This window comes from Urtica dioica, chromosome 7 (assembly GCF_054948205.1).
Source record: "Urtica dioica subsp. dioica isolate 48M chromosome 7, U.dioica_male_clone48M_v1_H2, whole genome shotgun sequence".
Classification (NCBI taxonomy): Eukaryota; Viridiplantae; Streptophyta; class Magnoliopsida; order Rosales; family Urticaceae; genus Urtica; species Urtica dioica.
Genome location: NC_142762.1, coordinates 32,495,808 through 32,515,082, shown reverse-complemented (window position 1 = coordinate 32,515,082; position 19,275 = coordinate 32,495,808). Strand labels below are relative to the sequence as shown.

At 37.3% G+C, this 19,275-nt stretch overlaps 1 protein-coding gene across 1 annotated transcript in view; it reads left to right on the top strand.

Moving 5' to 3' along the window:
* The window catches only part of LOC149390874 (subtilisin-like protease SBT3.5), a 53,976-nt gene extending 44,092 nt beyond the window's left edge, over positions 1-9,884 (top strand). Inside the window, exons 9-10 of the mRNA XM_089620308.1 lie at positions 8,457-8,631; positions 9,116-9,884. Coding sequence (XP_089476434.1) covers positions 8,457-8,631; positions 9,116-9,690 — 750 coding nt within the window. The 3' untranslated portion in view covers positions 9,691-9,884. The remainder of the gene's footprint in view (positions 1-8,456; positions 8,632-9,115) is intronic.
* Positions 9,885-19,275: the final 9,391 nt, after the last annotated feature.

The window sequence follows — 19,275 nt, the reverse complement described above, 5'->3', positions numbered from 1 at the left end:
CATAATCTAATAGGAATGCCATTTGATTGGCCTCTGAAAGGATCTTGAGAGATCTCAGATTGGAGAATTTAGAGAGAGAGAGAGAGAGAGAGAGAGAGAGAGAGAAAATGAAGAGATAATGAATCGGGACAATTTTCTTCTTTAACAATCATCAAGAGTAAACCGATTACATATAGAAAATTCAATCTTCAGATCTAGTTTGTAACTAACTTTTAACCAATTGATCTACTCAAGCTAACTAAGTCTAGTCTAGTTAATCCTAACTGCCGTTGCTTCATTCACACGTAATGCATCCTTCCTTCGTGCATTACTTGTGACGCACGTCAGCTCCGTTTTAGTGATTCTGCACTTCTCTCCTATTAGCCTCTCGGTTCTAGAATTCTTACACCACGTCTAGACCCATATAGAAGGTTATTTTGAAATAAATTATAAATAAATTAGGACTGACATCGCGCCGCGGCCATTGATGGCTAAACCACATGTGGGATCCACCTGCTATGGTTGGAGCCACTTGTATTAGTGTTATCAACGATAACTGCCTTTTTTTCAAAATGAAAACACCATCTTATCTTAATGAACTATATTTAAAAGGATGATTTAGCTAATTTTAAAAAAATGGATTTGCAAACTAGACAAGACTTATCTAAAATTAATGAAATAATCTAAATGTGCAATAGTTGAATTTCAAATATATTTTTTTTGAACTTATGATTAATTTTTTCGGAAGTGATAAATTTCTTAAAATAATCATAAATTTTTTTATTTTAGTGTCAAATAACTCCCACTCATTAATTGTAAATGGGCGAAAATTATTTTGGAAAGATCGTCAATTAATTGTTGTCAATAAAATCAGTGACTAATTAGTTGGCTATTATAAAAATCATTAGGAAAATAGCCAATTTAGACATTTGATATTGCAAAATAGCCAACGTTTAGTAAATTTTAGGTAAATAACCACTTTCATACGTAAATCTTTGCTAAATAGTCACTTTCATATATCAAATGTTAGCTATTTATCTAAGATTTACGTCTCAAAGTGGGCTATTTATCTAAGATTTATCAAATGTTGGTTATTTAGCAATGTCAAACGTTTAAGTTGATTATTTTCCTAATTTTTTATTATAAGAACTTAAGGTGTCTATATAGCTATTCATATGAAGTCATACCTAACTATGTCCGTCATATATAAATCAATTACACATAGGATAAAACTAAAATAAATAAATTTGGCTTATATAACTTAGCTGCACAAATAGTATGATAAAAATATATAAATAAATAAATAAAAGAAAAAAATAAATTGACAATCCAGTTACCTAAATACATTGATAGATAATAAGTTCAAGACCATTAATCATAACCGTTTTGAACAGAAATTGAAGAGGAAAAATGATTTCTCTAACGCTATTTTGAAAATATCTTATTTGAGTCCCTTTTAGAAGTGACTGATCATTATAAGCGAACTTTTGTAAACGACTTTGGCGCTCTTAATGTCACTTTAATGGTCAAATAGTATTAAGATTCTAGAGAGAGATTGAGAGCTCGAGAGAGAGTAACTGTATTGTATTGATTAGAGCAAGTGTGCAGTACAAAACATAGATATTTATACTAAGCCAATGAAACAGTAAAAGAGTAAAGGTGTGCCACATAGGACATGAGCAAGACTAAAGAGTCAGATAGTAATGCCACGTCACACTGATGCCTTAACAGCCCCCCTCAAACTCAAGTCATCCAGACTGGTGACATGGAGTTTGGAACGCAGAACAGGAAATGTTGAGCTAGAGATAGCCTTGGTAAGCACGTCTGCAACTTGATCACACGCTAGGACATGTTTGACGCGAAGACTACCTTGAGCAACCTTGTCACGAACAAAATACAGATCCATCTCAACATGCTTCGTCCTGGCATGGAGCACAGGATTAGCAGAAAGCATAACAGCACTGATATTATCACACCAGATATCAGGCACTCGAGAGCGTGGCAGTTGCAACTCGTCCAGTAATGAAGAAATCCATGTGACTTCAGAAACCACACCAGCTAGACTCCTGAACTCTGCTTCTGCTGAAGAACATGCCACAGTGTGCTGTTTCCTTGAGCTCCAAGCAACCAGGTTGCCTCCTAGAAATACACAATGACCTGAGGTTGAGCGCCGATCATCTGAGTTCGCACCCCAGTCTGCATCGCTGAAGGCAGTGATATTGAAATGAGAAACACTGGAAAGATGTAGACCATAGTCTAGCGTGCCCGCCAAGTAACGAAGTATGCGCTTCACAGCACACCAGTGACTTTGAAGCGGAGAATGCATAAACTGACACACTTTATTCACCGAGAATGCAAGCTCAGGCCTCGTGATCGTGACATATTGAAGCCCCCCTACAATGCTTCGATAAAGTTGAGCATCATAAGCCACATCACTACCATAGGCTGTCAATTTGAGACCATTGGTCATAGGAGTGTTACATGATCGTGCAAACTGCATCTTGGCTTTGCTCAGCAGGTCTTTGATATACTTGGTCTGACACAACAGGATTCCTGACTCAGTTTTGAGCACCTGAATACCCAAGAAGAAATTCAGTAGACCTAAATCCTTCATTGAGAACATCAAGCTAAGCTGAGCGATACGTTTCTCAACAGCCTTGGTGTCACTGCCTGTGACCAAGATATCATCCACATAGACCACAATGTAGACCTGAACATCCAAATTACACCTAATGAACGGGGAATGATCAGTCTTAGAAGCATGAAACCCCAGAGATATGAGAGCGTGAGACAGCTTCCCAAACCAAGCCCGGGGTTCTTGCTTCAAGCCATACAGAGCTTTCTTCAAACGACACACATGAGTAGGGTAGTTGGGGTCTCCAAATCCCTGAGGCTGAGCCATGTACACTTCTTCCTCTAAATCACCATTTAAAAATGCATTATACACGTCTAGCTGCCTCACAGTCCAGCCACGAGAGAGAGCAACAGTCAGAATAATCCTAATGGTGACTGGCTTGGCAACTGGTGAAAAGGTTTCAGTGTAGTCAAAGCCAGCTGTCTGACCATACCCTTGAGCTACAAGCCGAGCTTTGTGTCTATGCAAAGTACCATCTGCATTGTGCTTGAGCTTGAAGATCCATTTGCAACCAATGGCTTTCCTATCAGCAGGTAGCTCTGTGAGATACCAGGTCTCATTCCTCATCAGTGCTAAGTACTCATCAGTCATAGCAGTATGCCAATCAGGAGAAGCTAATGCATCTTGAACAGACGATGGTTCCACAGAGGCACTGAACACCTTTGGCTTATACACGCCATTCTTGGCCCGAGTGACCATAGGATGAGTGTTTTCAGCAGGGATGGCAGCACCAGGAAGAGTGATCACAATATTTCCTGGACCATGTTGAATTGTAGGCACAGCTGCAACAGGTGACTCAGTTGCAAGAGGAGCTGAAGAGCCATAACCTACTGCCAATGGTGAGGGCATAGGAGAGGAACCAAGACATGCACGTAATGGTGAGTGCAAAGGAGAGGAACCAGATTGAGCATATTGATCAGTCACAGAAGCTAACACAGGACTGACAGGGACAAGGGGAATAGACATGGATGGTAGAGGGCAAGGCTGAGACTGAGGAGATGAGGGTGAGGACTGGAAAAGAGAAGTATAGGGAAACAAGGATTCATTGAAAATAACATCCCTGGAGACATAGACTTTTCCAGACTTGTCAAGACATTTGTACCCTTTATGATCAGGACTCAACCCAAGAAAAATACACAGTGTGGACCTAAAGGCCAATTTATGAGAATTGTAAGGACGAATGTTTGGATAACAGGCACATCCAAAAACTCTAAGGTGGTCATACTTGGGTTGTTGGTTGAAAAGAGCTTGAAATGGTGTACTGCCATGAAGAATGTTTGTAGGCAATCTATTAAGTAAGAACACAGTAGTACGAAAAGCCTCATCCCAGAATTTGAAAGGTAGCTGAGCTTGAGCTAAAAGAGTCAAACCATTCTCAACAATGTGTCTATGCCTTCGTTCAACCAAACCATTTTGTTCATGTGTGTGAGGGCATAGCTTTCTGTGTGTGACTCCTAGACTCTCTAAGAACTTGGTGAAAGGTCTAAACTCCCCTCCCCAATCAGATTGCACACACTTGATTTTGTGAGGAAACTGAAGTTCCACAAAAGACTTAAAGTTTTGAAAAACAGGAAAGGCTTCAGACTTGGCTTTTAGCATGTAAATCCATGTGTACCTAGTAAAGGCATCTACAAAGGTGATGTAATATTTGAAGCCATTCCTGGACTGAACAGGTGAAGGACCCCACAAATCAGTAACAATAAGCTCAAGAGGTTTTTGATATACAGTTTCCGAGGCAAAATAGGGAAATTTGTGTATTTTTCCATAACAGCAAGCAGAACACACATCTTTGGCAATATTATTCAGAGATTGAGAAATATTTAGTTTTGTCATGACATTCTGAACAACTTTACAAGCAGGATGACCAAGTCTGTTATGCCAAAGTTGAAAAAGATCAAGTTTAGGTACACTAGCTGAGATGAAAGCTTTACAGTTTGTGATGTTCCTAGTACATGAATCAGACTGAGAGACTCTAGACTTAGGTAGGGAACTGAGAGAAACTTGAGCCTTGTCAAACACGTATAGTCAATCTCTAAGCACTCCCTCCAAAAGAATAGTCCTAGTACTCTGGTCCTTGACAAAACACCGAGTAGAATGGAATTCAAAAAGGACATCATTATCAGTGCAAAATTTTGACACACTAAGGAGATTTTTGGTAATTTCTGGGACATGCAAGAGATGTTTTAGATCAAGTTTGTGACTAGTAAAAGGAGACTCAAAGGATGTGTGACCAATATGCTTAATCAAAAGTCCCTTACCATCACCAATATGCAGTTGTTCACCACCATGGTACTCTGACTGCAACTCCAGGTTCTGCAGCTCAGACGTCACATGATTGGTTGCTCTGGAGTCTGGATACCAGTCTAAGTCAGGTATGTACCATGACTGATCTTGAGAGTACTAGTGCTGACTCTGGACATCTTGAGGAGTGACTGATGTTTGAGCCAGATGACCTTGCACAGCACCTGTGGATTTAGCTTGCACTCCACTATTTTGAAGCTGAGAAGGACCTTTGAACGACTCATCAAATCTGTAGAAACAAGCCAGTGCCAGATGACCTAGCTTGCCACAAACTTGACACTGAGGTCGATTTGACTGAAATCCACGTCCTCCAAAACCACAGCCTCGTCCTCGCTGAGCACCACGAATTCCCTGTGATCCTCTGAAGTAGTTATTGTAGCCATGGCTTTGTGGTCCTCCTGAGAAACTGTATCCACCGCCATTGAAACTCTGCGTCTGGCCTTGATAACCTGATCCTCCTCCTCTACGATCATAGTGAGAGTTCATCGACGAATAATTGGCACTGAATGGCTTAGAGCTCTTGGACTGTGGCAAATCCAGCTCAAAACTCTTCTTCTCAATTCTAGCTTCTTGAGCAAGGAGTAAAGCTTCAATTTCATCAACTGAAAACATATCATTGCGATTAGAGGTTGCCAATATAAACATTTCATACTCATCAGGCAATCCTTCACAAATTGCTTCCACATGATCTCTCTCAGTATATGACTCTCCGACTAGAACTAGCAGATCAACTAGATTTCTGATCTTTAGCAGGTACTCATTCATTGTAATATCAATCTTCTTAGTTCGAGAGAGTTGAGTTTTGAATTGAGACACCTTAGCTCGAATTTGTTGCGCAAAATAAACCTCAAGCGTCTTCCAGATCTGAGCAGCAGTATCACAGTTCACCATTCGAGTAAGAACTCCTTCAGTCATTGATGAGAGAAGCCATGAGACCAACAACTGATCTTGTCTTTCCCAAATTCGATATGCTGGAGTAACAACCTCCAGTTCTTCGTCTTCGAGCTCAGCGAACTTCACCGGTGCTCCGCCAGTGCTTGACAGAAGAAACTCTTGCAGATCATGTCCTCTCATTGTTGAGAGAACTTGTTTTCGCCAAACAAGAAAATTATTAAGATCGAGTTTCATTCCAATTGGATTCTTGAACACAATTGGATTCACTCTCGCAGAATTGTTCTCTGCTGTATCATCCACCACAGTCGTCGACTCCGTCGCCATGATTGGATCTCCCTTTCCGAAACCGGAGTTAGGGCTCTGATACCATATTCAGATTCTAGAGAGAGATTGAGAGCTCGAGAGAGAGTAACTGTATTGTATTGATTAGAGCAAGTGTGCAGTACAAAACAGAGATATTTATACTAAGCCAATGAAACACTAAAAGAGTAAAGGTGTGCCACATAGGACATGAGCAAGACTAAAGAGTCAGATAGTAATGCCACGTCACACTGATGCCTTAACAAATAGAAGCAAGATTTTGGTCTTTAGAAGCGACTTTTTGTCGCTTCTAAAGACCTTTTTTGTAGTATGAGGCTGTATAAATAAGTGGTGCAATTAAGTTTTCAAGTTTCTTAGGTATTATGCTAATTGATGATGCGCAGGTGTTTGGCCAGAGTCTGAAGCATTTTCGGACGACGGGATGCCTGAAATTCCATCACGGTGGAAAGGTGCGTGCCAAGTGGGAGAACAATTCAATCAATCGAATTGCAACAAAAAAATCATAGGCGCTCGATGGTATCTCAAAGGATACACAGAACAGTTCAATGTCAACGTCTCTGACATAGGCGAGTTCGTGTCGGCAAGGGACGCTGAGCAGCACGGAACTCACACCGCGGCAACGGCGGCCGGGAATTTCGTGAAGAGCGTAAGCGCTGAAGGCCTGGCCTCGGGAATTTTGAGAGGAGGCGCTCCTCGTGCGCATTTGGCGATATACAAAGCGCTGTGGGGATCGGCCGGGCGGGGCACCGGATCCGACATCCTCAAGGCGTTCGACCAAGCGATTCAGGACGGAGTAGACGTCATATCGGTGTCCATCGGCGGAAGCGTGCCTCATTTTCTTTATAACAACGTTGCGGATTCGACTGCGGTCGGCTCGTTTCACGCGACACAAAACGGGATCACGGTCGTCGCGTCGGCGGGAAATGATGGTCCCGTTTCCCAGACCGTTGGGAATGCAGCTCCGTGGGTCATTAGCGTTGCAGCCACAACCATTGATAGAGCCTTCCCGGCCCCTATTGCTCTTGGAAACAACCAAACATTTTGGGTACGCATATAAACTATAAACTAGGGGTTCGATTTTGAAAATTTCCTTTTTTTTAGCACAAATAGTCTTTCGATTTATAATTCAATTGGTATTTTGATTTTTAAACTAACTCTCGGGGCAAAAATGGTACTCTTGTATGTATAGTATTAAGTCATTTTCTATTATATAAAAAAGCATTATAAATAATTTTTTTTTAATAAAATTCAACAACTAAATAAATTAGGACATCACAAACTCATGTAACTTGTTAATTTTATAATATAAAATAATATTAAAAAATTAATTTTGACCATAAAAACACGAGATAAATTATGCAAGTTTTTTAAGTTTGTAAATATGTTTAAGTTGTTTAAATGTTGAATGTAAAAAAACAAAAAACAGGTTTAATTCTTTATACTAAATAGGAATAAAATGCAACAATATAAAATTAAAGACCGGTTTTACTTTAAAAAAAATTAGTTAAGGGACTTATCTAATACCCGCAGACTATTTGCACAAATAATATAGTATGTTGAACAATAACTGTAGTTTATTCTTTGTTGCAGGGACAAGGTATGTCTTTCGGAGGGGGACGCCATGTTTCTGCTCCGGTGGCAAACTCACGCCAAATACTCACAGTAAATGCAACCAGGTAACATACAAGTCACTCAACTATATGATTTTCTTTTAATATTCTAATATTGCTACTAATACACCCATTATGGTTATGAACTTATGATCCATTCATTTTAATAGCGGCAATTGCTTGGCGGGAAATTTGAATTCCACATTGGCAGCGGGAAAAATAGTGTTGTGTTTCTCGCTATCAGCAGAGCCAAACGTCAATGCGGCTGCGAAAGCGGTGTTTCTCGCTGGAGGAGTTGGCCTCATATTTGCCCAGTCACACTCCGACGGCCTTTCGACGCTTGACCTTCCCACTATTATTGTAGACTATACAATCGCGACACAAATTTTCCACTACATATCCTCTGAAGAGTATGTACTATAGTTCACTTCATTTCATGATTTCCAACTTTATCATCACTCGCTCAAAACCTATTTTTTATTTTACTATTGCACAGATCTCCAACGGCAAAGATGAGCCGCCCGAGAACATCAATCGGCAGAATTCCGTCTCCACGAGTGGCGAGTTTCTCATCCAGAGGACCGAGTTCGTTGACCCCGGACATTCTAAAGGCATAACCCCACTAACTTTTTTTTATAAAAAAATCTATATACATACATATATAGACTTTATTTGTACTGATTACAGAGATTGGATGACATGGTGTACTGGTACAGCCCGATGTAGCAGCCCCTGGAGTGGATATATTGTCTGCTGTGTTGAACGGTGGCTATGGCTTTTCATCAGGAACTTCAATGGCGTGTCCGCACGTTTCAGGGATAGTGGCGCTCATCAAGTCCGTTCATAGGGACTGGACCCCTTCCGTTATAAGATCCGCTCTCATCACGACCGGTGAGTCAACAAGTCCCACACAGGGGCGGAGTTAGAACCTATATTTAAAGAGGGTCAAAATTTAAAATTTAGGCCAGCTAAAAGTTGAAATAAGGTTTTAGATGGGAAAAATCAAATACAAATATTTTAAGAGAGTCAAAAAATTCTAAATTTCAAATCAGCTAAAAATATTATTTTATTCTAAAATTTAATTAGCATATATATCTTAATTATGAAGGTACTTCTAGGGAGCAATTTTAACCTGAAGTTTAACTGGATAAATTTAAAATAAAGATGAGTTAATAAATCACAAGGGCTGAATTTTTTAATATAAACAAATACAAATTAAAAGAGCTTATTTGTATTAAAAATAAAAATAAAATAAATTAAGGGGGCCCAAGGCCTGCTGCCCTTGCTTTAACTAGTATCGCGTGGAATATGATCTTCATATGAAAACTCACATACTGCAATTTAATTTAATTTATCTGTGGATTTGCATTTGCAGCGTCTCAAGTTGGCACGGACGGGTCTCAAATTTACGCCGAGGGACCGAACCGTAAACCCGCAGACCCGTTTGACATTGGAGGTGGACAAGTCAACCCGAGCAAAGTCTTGGATCCGGGGCTAGTTTATAATGTGACCACACAAGACTATGTTGATTATCTCTGTGCAAGCGGTTTCGATAACCCATCACTCACCATATTGACCCACAAGAAAAAAAGTTGTAGCCGAAAAGTGGCCTCTCCTCTAGACTTAAATCTTCCATCAATATCGGTTCCGGAGCTTAGGAAGGGAATCAAAGTCTACGTGACAAGGACAGTAACAAATATCGGGTACGTGAATTCTGTGTACAATGCGACGATCGACGCTCCTCCGGGCATAGACATAACGGTGAAACCAGAGACGCTTATATTCAACGTGGCCACAAAGAGTTTGTCTTACCAAGTTAGCTTCTTCTCTAATGAGAGGATGCACGGGTTTTACAAGTTCGGGAGCATAGTTTGGAATGATGGTCAGCATCGTGTTCGGAGTCCGATTATTGTTCGAGTGGTCGCATTTGAGTCATATTCAGATGTTTAAGAAGAAGACCCCACGTAAGGTTCATTGTAAGAATATGACGATGATGATGAGCTATATATGATATCAACTAAGTCGTGATTAAGTGGTGTATTTGTTGGTGTAATGTCTAGGTTGATGACAATATCTAAATTTCCTTGGAGCAAGATGCCGATATATGTATCGAGCTAAATAAATCTCACGAGTTAGTTTGAAAATGAATAGTTTAACAATAAAAATTAGATAAATAGCCAAATAAAACGTTTGAAATTCCTATATAGTCAATGTTTCATAAATTTTAGGTAAATAATCATAAAGATGACGTGTTCTAATAAATGGAATTGACTATTTACCTAAAACTTACATCTATAAATATATGAAGTGGTCATTTACCTAAGATTTACGAAATGTTGACTATTTAACAATGTTAATTGTAAATGTGATTATTTAACTAATGGACTCATAGTTTAAGGCGTGAGTTTGCTTCATTTTTTTAAATAATCGTTTGTTTCATTTTTAAATTGGGTAAATGTTTTTCTTATACGGGGTAAATTTTGGTATGCATTAATCTGTGTATATATATATATATATATATATATATATATATATATATATCTATATATATATATATATATCTATATATATATCTATATAATATAATAAGTCAGAATCATGAAATCACTATTAATAGACTGTTCATTGTATTTTTATCCTATTAAATCACGACACATCAGATGAGTTATATTTCTTATGTCTATTCGTTTCCTCCCATTTCGTGTCCACTCGAAACTCAAATCCTTTTTATCGGGCGTTTTTCTCATTTCCACTACCATACCTCTTCCGCCTCCGCCGATTCTCTGCCTTCGCCGATTCTGCCTCTACCAAGCCGCTGCCGCCCCGTCACCGACCTCTGCTCTGTCCTCGTTGGCGACGACGCTTCCGAAGAATCTCGGCCGCCCGATTCCGTTCTCTTCGTTGTCGGCCTCCAGATTCGCTCCTCCTCATCTTCTAGATTCTAATTTCTTGCTCAAATTGATGTTTGGTCTGATTTTAGGTTTCCCGCCCGATTCCGTTCTCTTCGTTGTCGGCCTCCAGATTCGCTCCTCCTCCTCTTCTAGATTCTAATTTCTTGCTCAAATTGATGTTTGGTCTGGTTTTAGGTTTCGAAGGTAAAAACATTTTTTTTTTCCTGATAAAGGAGAAGATTTGCTAAACCCCGATCTCCGCTTAATTAGTAAAACGGCTTAACCCGAGTTTTTTTTTTTTTGGACAGGAAGGAGAAATGCTAAAAGCATTTGTGTACCTGGAACTAGCGAGCCTTGGCGGTGAAACAACCGGAGCCCATGTCAAGAACGTGATTCTCCAGAAACTGTCGGGACCGTCGCGTGACCGGGCTCGCCTACTCGCCGACACCTGGCGGGCTTCTTGAGCTTTTTTTTTTTCCTTTCATGGTAACATCACTTACTAAGTAAATATAAACATAATTTAGACTCTTGTTTTCTTCTTGTTTATTGTACCCAAGCAAAATCTGATGGGCTATTTGTTTCTACACACCAGTCAGTGAAAAAAATATATCTTCTCCATTTTCTCTTCTTAATCTTAATAAAGTCCCACTTTGTTCTTCGTGTGCAGAGATATGATGAAATTGTGCGCTTTTCGGCCACGGTTCTGGTTTGAAAAATCAGTTCACGCAGAGCAGATATGGCTTCAGTGAGAGAAACAGTTTCAGTAAGGCTTATTTGTACTTCAACCAAATCAATTTACTGGCATTGTCCAACTTATTTTAGTGTATTATCTTCTGGGTTCATACGAGAACGTATAATCTAACAACCCCAGTTGATTGAGGAATGTCATACCTTCGAACAGTAATGGCTTTATACACCAGTCTCATCGTATTCCAAAACAACAGAGAAGATCTGAATATGTCCGGAAATTACGACGAAATCACCTTGTTCCTGATATTTACTTTTAGCCAATAATATCGTGCCACCTCATCTCATCTCTCTCTCTCTCTCCATTACAACTCTCTTCGTTACAACGGACTGTAGTCATCTTAATTTCACGTATTTAGTGCTAATTAATTTCACGTCGTCCTTTAATCATCTTAATATCATGAGGGAAACGAAAGATGAAGATGAAATGTGAAAAACCTTTCGCCGACTTCTCAATCTCAAGCCAAAACCAACAATTGTGTACATCAGAATGTGATTCGATTTGATTAAACCAACAGTCGTGTGTATCTATTTATCTAGCCACTATGAATTTTCAACCGCTTCATATTCTCTCTCCACACTAAGCTGGTTTTTATGCTTTTCCCTTCTCTCTATGTTTTTTCAACTTTCAATAACAAGATCATTTATTCTTATCGATTTTATATAATTGATATATTGATTTCAGGTTGATAGCGCAAGCAAATAGGCGAGGAAGTTTGTTGGAAGCGGTCCAAGCTCTGATGGGTTTAAACCTCATAATCAGGACAACCTGCATTCATCTGATGGAGAATGGTTCGTGGATCGTTAGTTTAGGTTAGCTTTTCAATTTAAGTTTTCGTGTCCAAGATCTTAATTATAATCACAATCCTTACTTTATGATCAGGGTCCTCTGTCCCTCTATCTTTCATTTTATTTTATTCTCTCTAAAAAAATGGTTGAAACATTTTTATATCGTTGGTCCACAATTCTCCTCTTAAAAATCGTTCATGCAGACCTGAATTGACCGTAGTTCAACACTCAAAAGCACCCAACCATTTTTCAACTTCCTATATTGAAGGATAACCTTTTTTTTTAAATATCATTCATTGATATATTTACAAAAATTAGGACTATTTTGGATTTGTCTACATTCAAGTTCATAGACATTAATGAACGATTTTTTTTTAAAAAGCGCGATATGGATGTCATCTTTGTTGCAGAGCTCGGAGTTTGGTTGGAAAGCCACGGTGGCGATGAAGATGACGGGTCAGTTGAGGGAGCTCGATCAGACGTCGACCTTAGTGGCCGCCGGATTTGCGCTGTCATAATCATCATCCCATTGTCTTGGAGGAAGTACTTCACAAGTTTGGCGTTGTAAGTGCTTGTTGTGTTTCTTTTTGTCGCTAGAAAGTGATTACGATATTGGTCTTTGTTTTTTACTGTTTTGAAATGAAGTTTGGTTCTTTGTTTTGTGAAATAAAAGCGAAAGCATAAGTTTGATTTATTTGAATCATTTTTCATGGTTTTATTTTATATAGGCTTGCAGTCTGTATGAAGCTCTTGAGAAGGTCAAAGCAGGTAGATTTGACTGAGTTCTGCTCTCCTTTTTCAGGGCTGATATTAAGTTATTTGAATTCTGATAGTGTGATTTTGGGTGTGTCGATTTCACAGAGCTGATGATTCTCTGGGCTTCATTTCGCTGCTCTTAACTTTAAGTCAGAACTACATTGCCAAAGTATGTATCCCCATTAAAAGTGCAGAGACCATGTTGCCATGTTCTATCAAAGAAACGAAATCGAGCGATGAGGAACACGGGAGAAAACTGTTGTGGTTCAAAACCGTAAGTATCTACTACATCATTGGAAAAAGAAACCAACATGCTCATGAGTTTGATGATAAAAACATGTATTGTCTGGTGAACTAGATCGTTAGTCCACTCTCTTACTTGAAAACAATTTTAATGAAGATTTTTTCCATTAGTAAACAAGACCTCTAATCCAATTATTGCTGACAGGAATATGAGCCACTTATTTCTGTAAATGGTTCGCATCAGTTGCACATGATTTTTAGTGCTATTTCGTGTGATGTTTAGTGGTTTTACAATGATGCTCGGGAGGCTAAAGGTTTGATTAATTTTTTTAAATAATTTTTAAATTTATTTATTATTCAATTAGCATTTGTATTCCTGGTTTCTGCCAGTTTATTGAAATGAACAAAGTTCTTTTTTCTTAAAAAAAAATTATATTTGTGTAAAAATGAGAGGTAATTGACTGTGGTTCTATTTTCTCAGATTCATGGATGGAAGAAATGGGAGCAGGAAACATCTATTTTTGTCTCTCTTTTAATTCTTTTGATTTTTATCTAATTCGAAGTTCTGGATTTTGTCAAACCTTGCAATGTTCTTTAATATTTTTGCTTTTCTTCTTCATCTTCCCTACCTGCATCTAGGCCATCCGCCTGGATTTTGCTGTTGCTTTTTCTTAAAGGTGTGGGGTTCCATCTAAAACCAAGCTTGGTAATTAGAGGAGTAACCCACAAGCCTTATAAAGAGTTCAGGATCGTAATACCCAATCGATGTGAGACTATCCTTGATACACCCCCTCACGCGCACAGGCACGGGCACACATTGGCACAGGCACTGGAAGCGTGAAGTATAGGCCCGATCAGGTAGCCCACAACCGAGAATGGGCCCCGCTCTGATACCATCTTAAAGGTGTGGGGTTCCATCTAAAACCAAGCTTGGTAATTAGAGGAGTAACCCACAAGCCTTATAAAGAGCCCAGGATCGTAATACCCAATCGATGTGGGACTATCCTTGATACTTTTCAACACTCAGCTACTCCTGGGGATTGGACAGTAAGTAAGTTCCAGGATCCCCCATGTGTCGTCCTCTGACGAGAATCTGCTCCTTGAGGAGCTACGCATTTATTTTCTCGAACCAGATTTAGCGAAGGCTGTTTCTGCCACAGGTTGCGGCAGCAACGGCAGTGTTTGTGATATTCCTAAAGGCTCTCGTGCGACTTTGCTTGATACCAGCCGACAACAAGCTCTCTCTCTCTCTCTCTCTCTCAATTTCATTTTGAATTCATAGTTTTTTTATCAATTGAATTCATAGTTACTATGATGTCCTTTGTTGTCTGCTCCAGAAGATTTAGGGTTTGCTTTAGATTGGAATGATATTGTAATCTTTCATTTGTTATTTTTATTTTATTTTAATTATATGCATGTCAGATGTTGCTCTACAAGAACAAAGATCTTGTTTAACTCTCCAACAACATTACTCCTTTATATCTAGCTCGCTGGTTCCGATTATCAAATTTTTCAACCTTTTCAAGTAGTTAATTTTGGGGATTCTATATTTGCAATAAAACAGGGTTGCTCAAGTCTGTGTGGCTTGTGTTGCTTATTCAGGTTTGATCATGACCGGATAAAGATTTTGTCGGTTTGTGGCTTGATTATTAAGTTATTTATAGCATTTTTCAAACGTGATTAGCTTAATTAATTAATGCCAATACCGGGGTTGAATATTATTCTTTTATGTTTCATGTTGCTTAAAGAACTCGATGCAAAGTTCATCTCCCAATGTTTCATGTTTTTGAGCGCCTCCGTTGTGAAATTCCATATGCATCCCATCAACCACGGAGACTGAGAATTACCGATAATGGCATCAATCATCACTTGGTTACACTTTCAATATATTGATATATATCCACCAATAAAGAGATAATAAGTGAATACTCCAAATTAAACTTTTAACTTCAACTAAAAAATTAGAGTTTGCCATAATAGGACCAACATATCGGACAATGCAAATCGCCGACAGTGTTTATGATTAATTAAGCCCTCTATCGTACATTTTCCATCGGAAAAAGAACAATTAGTTATAAGTTTCAAACTATCGGGATGAGATAACTACTTTAACCAAGCAGAGGGACTTGGAGCAATGTCCCGAATGATTTTATCAAAATGGATAATGTTATATTTATGCTTTACGTGTATAATGAAGTACCTTGTCGATTGCATTGAAGATCATCTAAGTTCATAACAGTAGCCTTTTTTCTATAGAGATAATGCATATTAACATCGTCGTGACTGCTCTTGCAGCGAGCCTTCCAAATCTCCTATAACACCAAGTTAATATTTACCATTACCCGCCATTCAAATAATGTACAAATTCGGGATAGTCAATTCCTTAAAAATATGGTGTGCAAGGTTGTGACACTTAGTAAGTTTGAGCATTGCCTTAAACTGCTGAGGGTCTTGGCAGAGTAGTGAAGGAGGAGATCGAACGATGATTTCAGGCATGAAGATATGATTTGCAGTAGAAGGAAAGAACAAAGGTAAGAGTTGAAGCTGAAGGTGGAGATCTTGTATATTCAGCTGCAACTGTTACGTGCTCAGCAAGCTATGATAGAAACGACTGTCATTGCATCAATCTGGAACGATTGCTGGCTTGAAGACTCACTAGCTAACGTGGCTAAGTAAGTGATGGAGATTAGAAGGCTTTGGATGGCTGAGATTGAAGCTGGGAAGCTGAGGCAGTTATTATGTTAAGATTTGTGCTTATATCACTTGTATTGTTTCATTGATTTATGTACGATTGAATGTAGAGAGAGAAAAAAATAATCTGAGAAAACACAAGAGAGAAAAAGACATATCTGAGTGAGATTCTTAGAGGAAAAGCCAAGATTTCTTGAGAGTGTTGAAGGTGTATCGGATTTACTCTCGGAGAAGAGTTGTATCGAGATTGTTGCATTTGTTCTTGAAGAATTAGTGCAAATCGGACTACCTTTTACCTAAAGGAGTTCGCAGGGACGTAAGCTTGTTAACACCGAACCTCGTCAACAAATCCGGTGTTCTTCTTTCTTTTTCTGTTTTTCGTTTGTGTGGTTTGATTTTGAATTGTGTGGTTGCGTGTATTTTAAGCAAGGTTCAAATACTGTCTAATTTGTGTTCGACGATTTTATAACACTGAGATGCTCGGTGACTATCTCTACTCGAACATACAATTTTATCTAGTGATGTTGTCCAAAAAAAAAAACAATTTCAGTCATTAAATTTGCTGTGCATAGAGAAGGAAATTAGTGAGTCTTATTTTTTTTACTGAAGCAACAAGTCCTTTGAATTTGGAAAAATAAACAAACAAAAAAAAAAAATTGAATTCATTTTTTTCAAGGTAGCTCACTCATGAGTAAGCCTGTGGTCCAAATCCAATCAAACCCCTGAATTATGCTATGATATTTATAGCCACGTTATGATTCATTACAAATTGTCAGAAATAATTTGCCCTCCTATCACATTTGTATTGCATGTGTGGTTAAGCGTGAAAAAAGAAAGGGAAATGTCGTAACATATGGTAATATATTCAAATTTCGACAGGGCAGTAAATTAATTCATTCCAGTGTAATAGTCATAGCCGTTTATATATAACCACTTCATTAAATAATAGCAACCAAGTCGGCCGAGATAACATCATCAATGCAACGGAACTACGCTAGGCGGAAAAGTTAAAATTTGAGTGAGCCACCACGAGGAACACGGTTGCAAGACAATGAGGAGCCATTGACTGGCAATCATTCACATGAAATAACTGCATTTTCATATTTAAATGAGATATTTTATTTTAGGTTTGGTTAGTTGTTCAATATTAGTCAATTTTGGTTATTTTGTTTAAAGCCTAATTTTCAATTACTGGAGTTCCAAAAAAAAAAAAAAAGACCCGCCTTGAGAATCTTGAAATAATGTTCTCAATTTTTTTGTTTCTACATTTGAAATTATGGAAATATATACTTTAATAGTTTTAAGTTTTCACTAATTCTTACCCCAAGCTTCTTTTATTGTGTAAAAAATATCCCTAAAACATCTTACGTTCTTACATATAACAATTTCTTACAAATTTGCTACTTTAATTACCTACTTTTTTTACTTGGGAAGTTGGGTCTAGTTTTTGTAAAATTGTGGGAAACGTGAGTAATGTACACATTTATAATAAATACCAATATATGGGAATTATGCACAATTAATATATATCTATAACATAGATAATAAACACAAACTCCCCTTCCAACTTTCATCCACAAGCCGCCACGTGGCGTCGCCAGGCGGCGACACGTGGCGGTTTTTTTTTTTTTTGTTTTTCGTTTTTTTTTAATATTTTGTAAAAAAAAATTTATTTATATTGGTTTTTTTTCTCCCTCTTTCATCAATATATTTTGTATAATTTTTTTTATGTATTTTATGATCAAAATTACTGTTACTATCAATAACATACATTATTTTGACTGTATGTTAGTTTTATATTTTCTTTATTAAATTCTATTTCTTTTTCTCTTTGATATTTATTTCCCTCTTCACCTTATATGTGTCTCCATATTTCATTGGAAAGCGAACGCACGTCTTATTTACCAATGGAAGCCTAATCGATGTGCAAAATAAATTTTTTACATTTTCTTATTCGTTCATTATTTTTAAGGGTTTTTCTTAATTATACTATATCGTTTATTTTTTTAGTTTTTTTTCAATCTCTTTTGTAAATCTTTTTTTATGTATATTATTTTTTTTCTCCATCTCTCGTCAATATATTTTGTATAATTTTTTTTATGTATTTTATGATCATAATTACTGATACTATATTATACTATATCAATAACATACATTATTTTGACTGTATGTTAGTTTTATATTTTCTTTATTAAATTCTATTTTTTTTCTCTTTGATATTTATTTCTCTTCACCTTATATGTGTCTCCATATTTCATTGAAAAGCGAACGCATGTCTTATTTACCCAAGAAAATCTAATCGATGTACAAAATAAATTTTTTACATTTTATTATTCGTTCATGATTTTTAAGGGTTTTTTCTTAATTATACTATATCTTTTTTTTTTTTAGTTTTTTTAATCTATTTTGTAAATCTTTTTTTAATGTATATTATTTTTTTTCTCTCTCTCTCATCAATATCTTTTTTATAATTTTTTATGTATTTTATAATCATAATTACTGATACTATATTATACTATATCAATAATATACATTATTTTGAGGGTATGTTAGTTTTATATTTTCTTTATCAAATTATCTTTCTTTTTATCTTTGATATTTATTTACTTTCACCTTATATGTGTCTCCATATTTCATTAGAAAGTGAACGCAAGTCTTATTTACCTGTGAAAGTCTAATCAATGTACAAAATAAATTTTTTACATTTTATTATTCGTTCATGATATTTAAGAGTTTTTTCTTAATCGTCGATTCCTTTGGTGCCCATTGTTTACGATTCTTGATAGCACAAATTAGCCTCTACAAATTTTACTTGCTATTATCATTTATAATATGCGAAGATAAAACTATATATATATATATATATATATATATATATATATATATATATATCCATAACATAGATAATAAGAGGCAATGTCGCTCCAACTTTCATACTGGTGTTGCCACGTCGGATGCTGCCTGCGTGACACGTGGCGGCGCTGTTTTGTTTTGTTTTTTTTTAATTGCAATTTTATTGACTGCTTCACTTCTAATTTTCTCAATATTTTCAATAAATCGATTCATCTTCTACTGATCCATCTTCCATCTCTCTCTCTCGTTAATCCGGCTCTTTAAAAAAAATAAAATACACAGGAGAAAGAGAGAGCAAAGCGATGAGAGAGAGAGAGAGAAAAGCCGAGTGAGAGAAATAGAGAGAGAGAGAGAGGTGAATCTCGCCGGAAAAATGGAGGAAGATGATTGGAAATTCCTCTGCCTACCTCGTCCAAGGTAAGGGCTCACGGTTTTTTTTCTTCTTCACTGCTCGCATTTCAAAGATAAAATTCTAGGGTCTAACTTTTTGTTTTGCTTGGGTTTGTTGATTCTCGAAGATTTCACCGTGAATCCGGGAAGGGAAGTTGAGAGGAAGGCTAGTCAG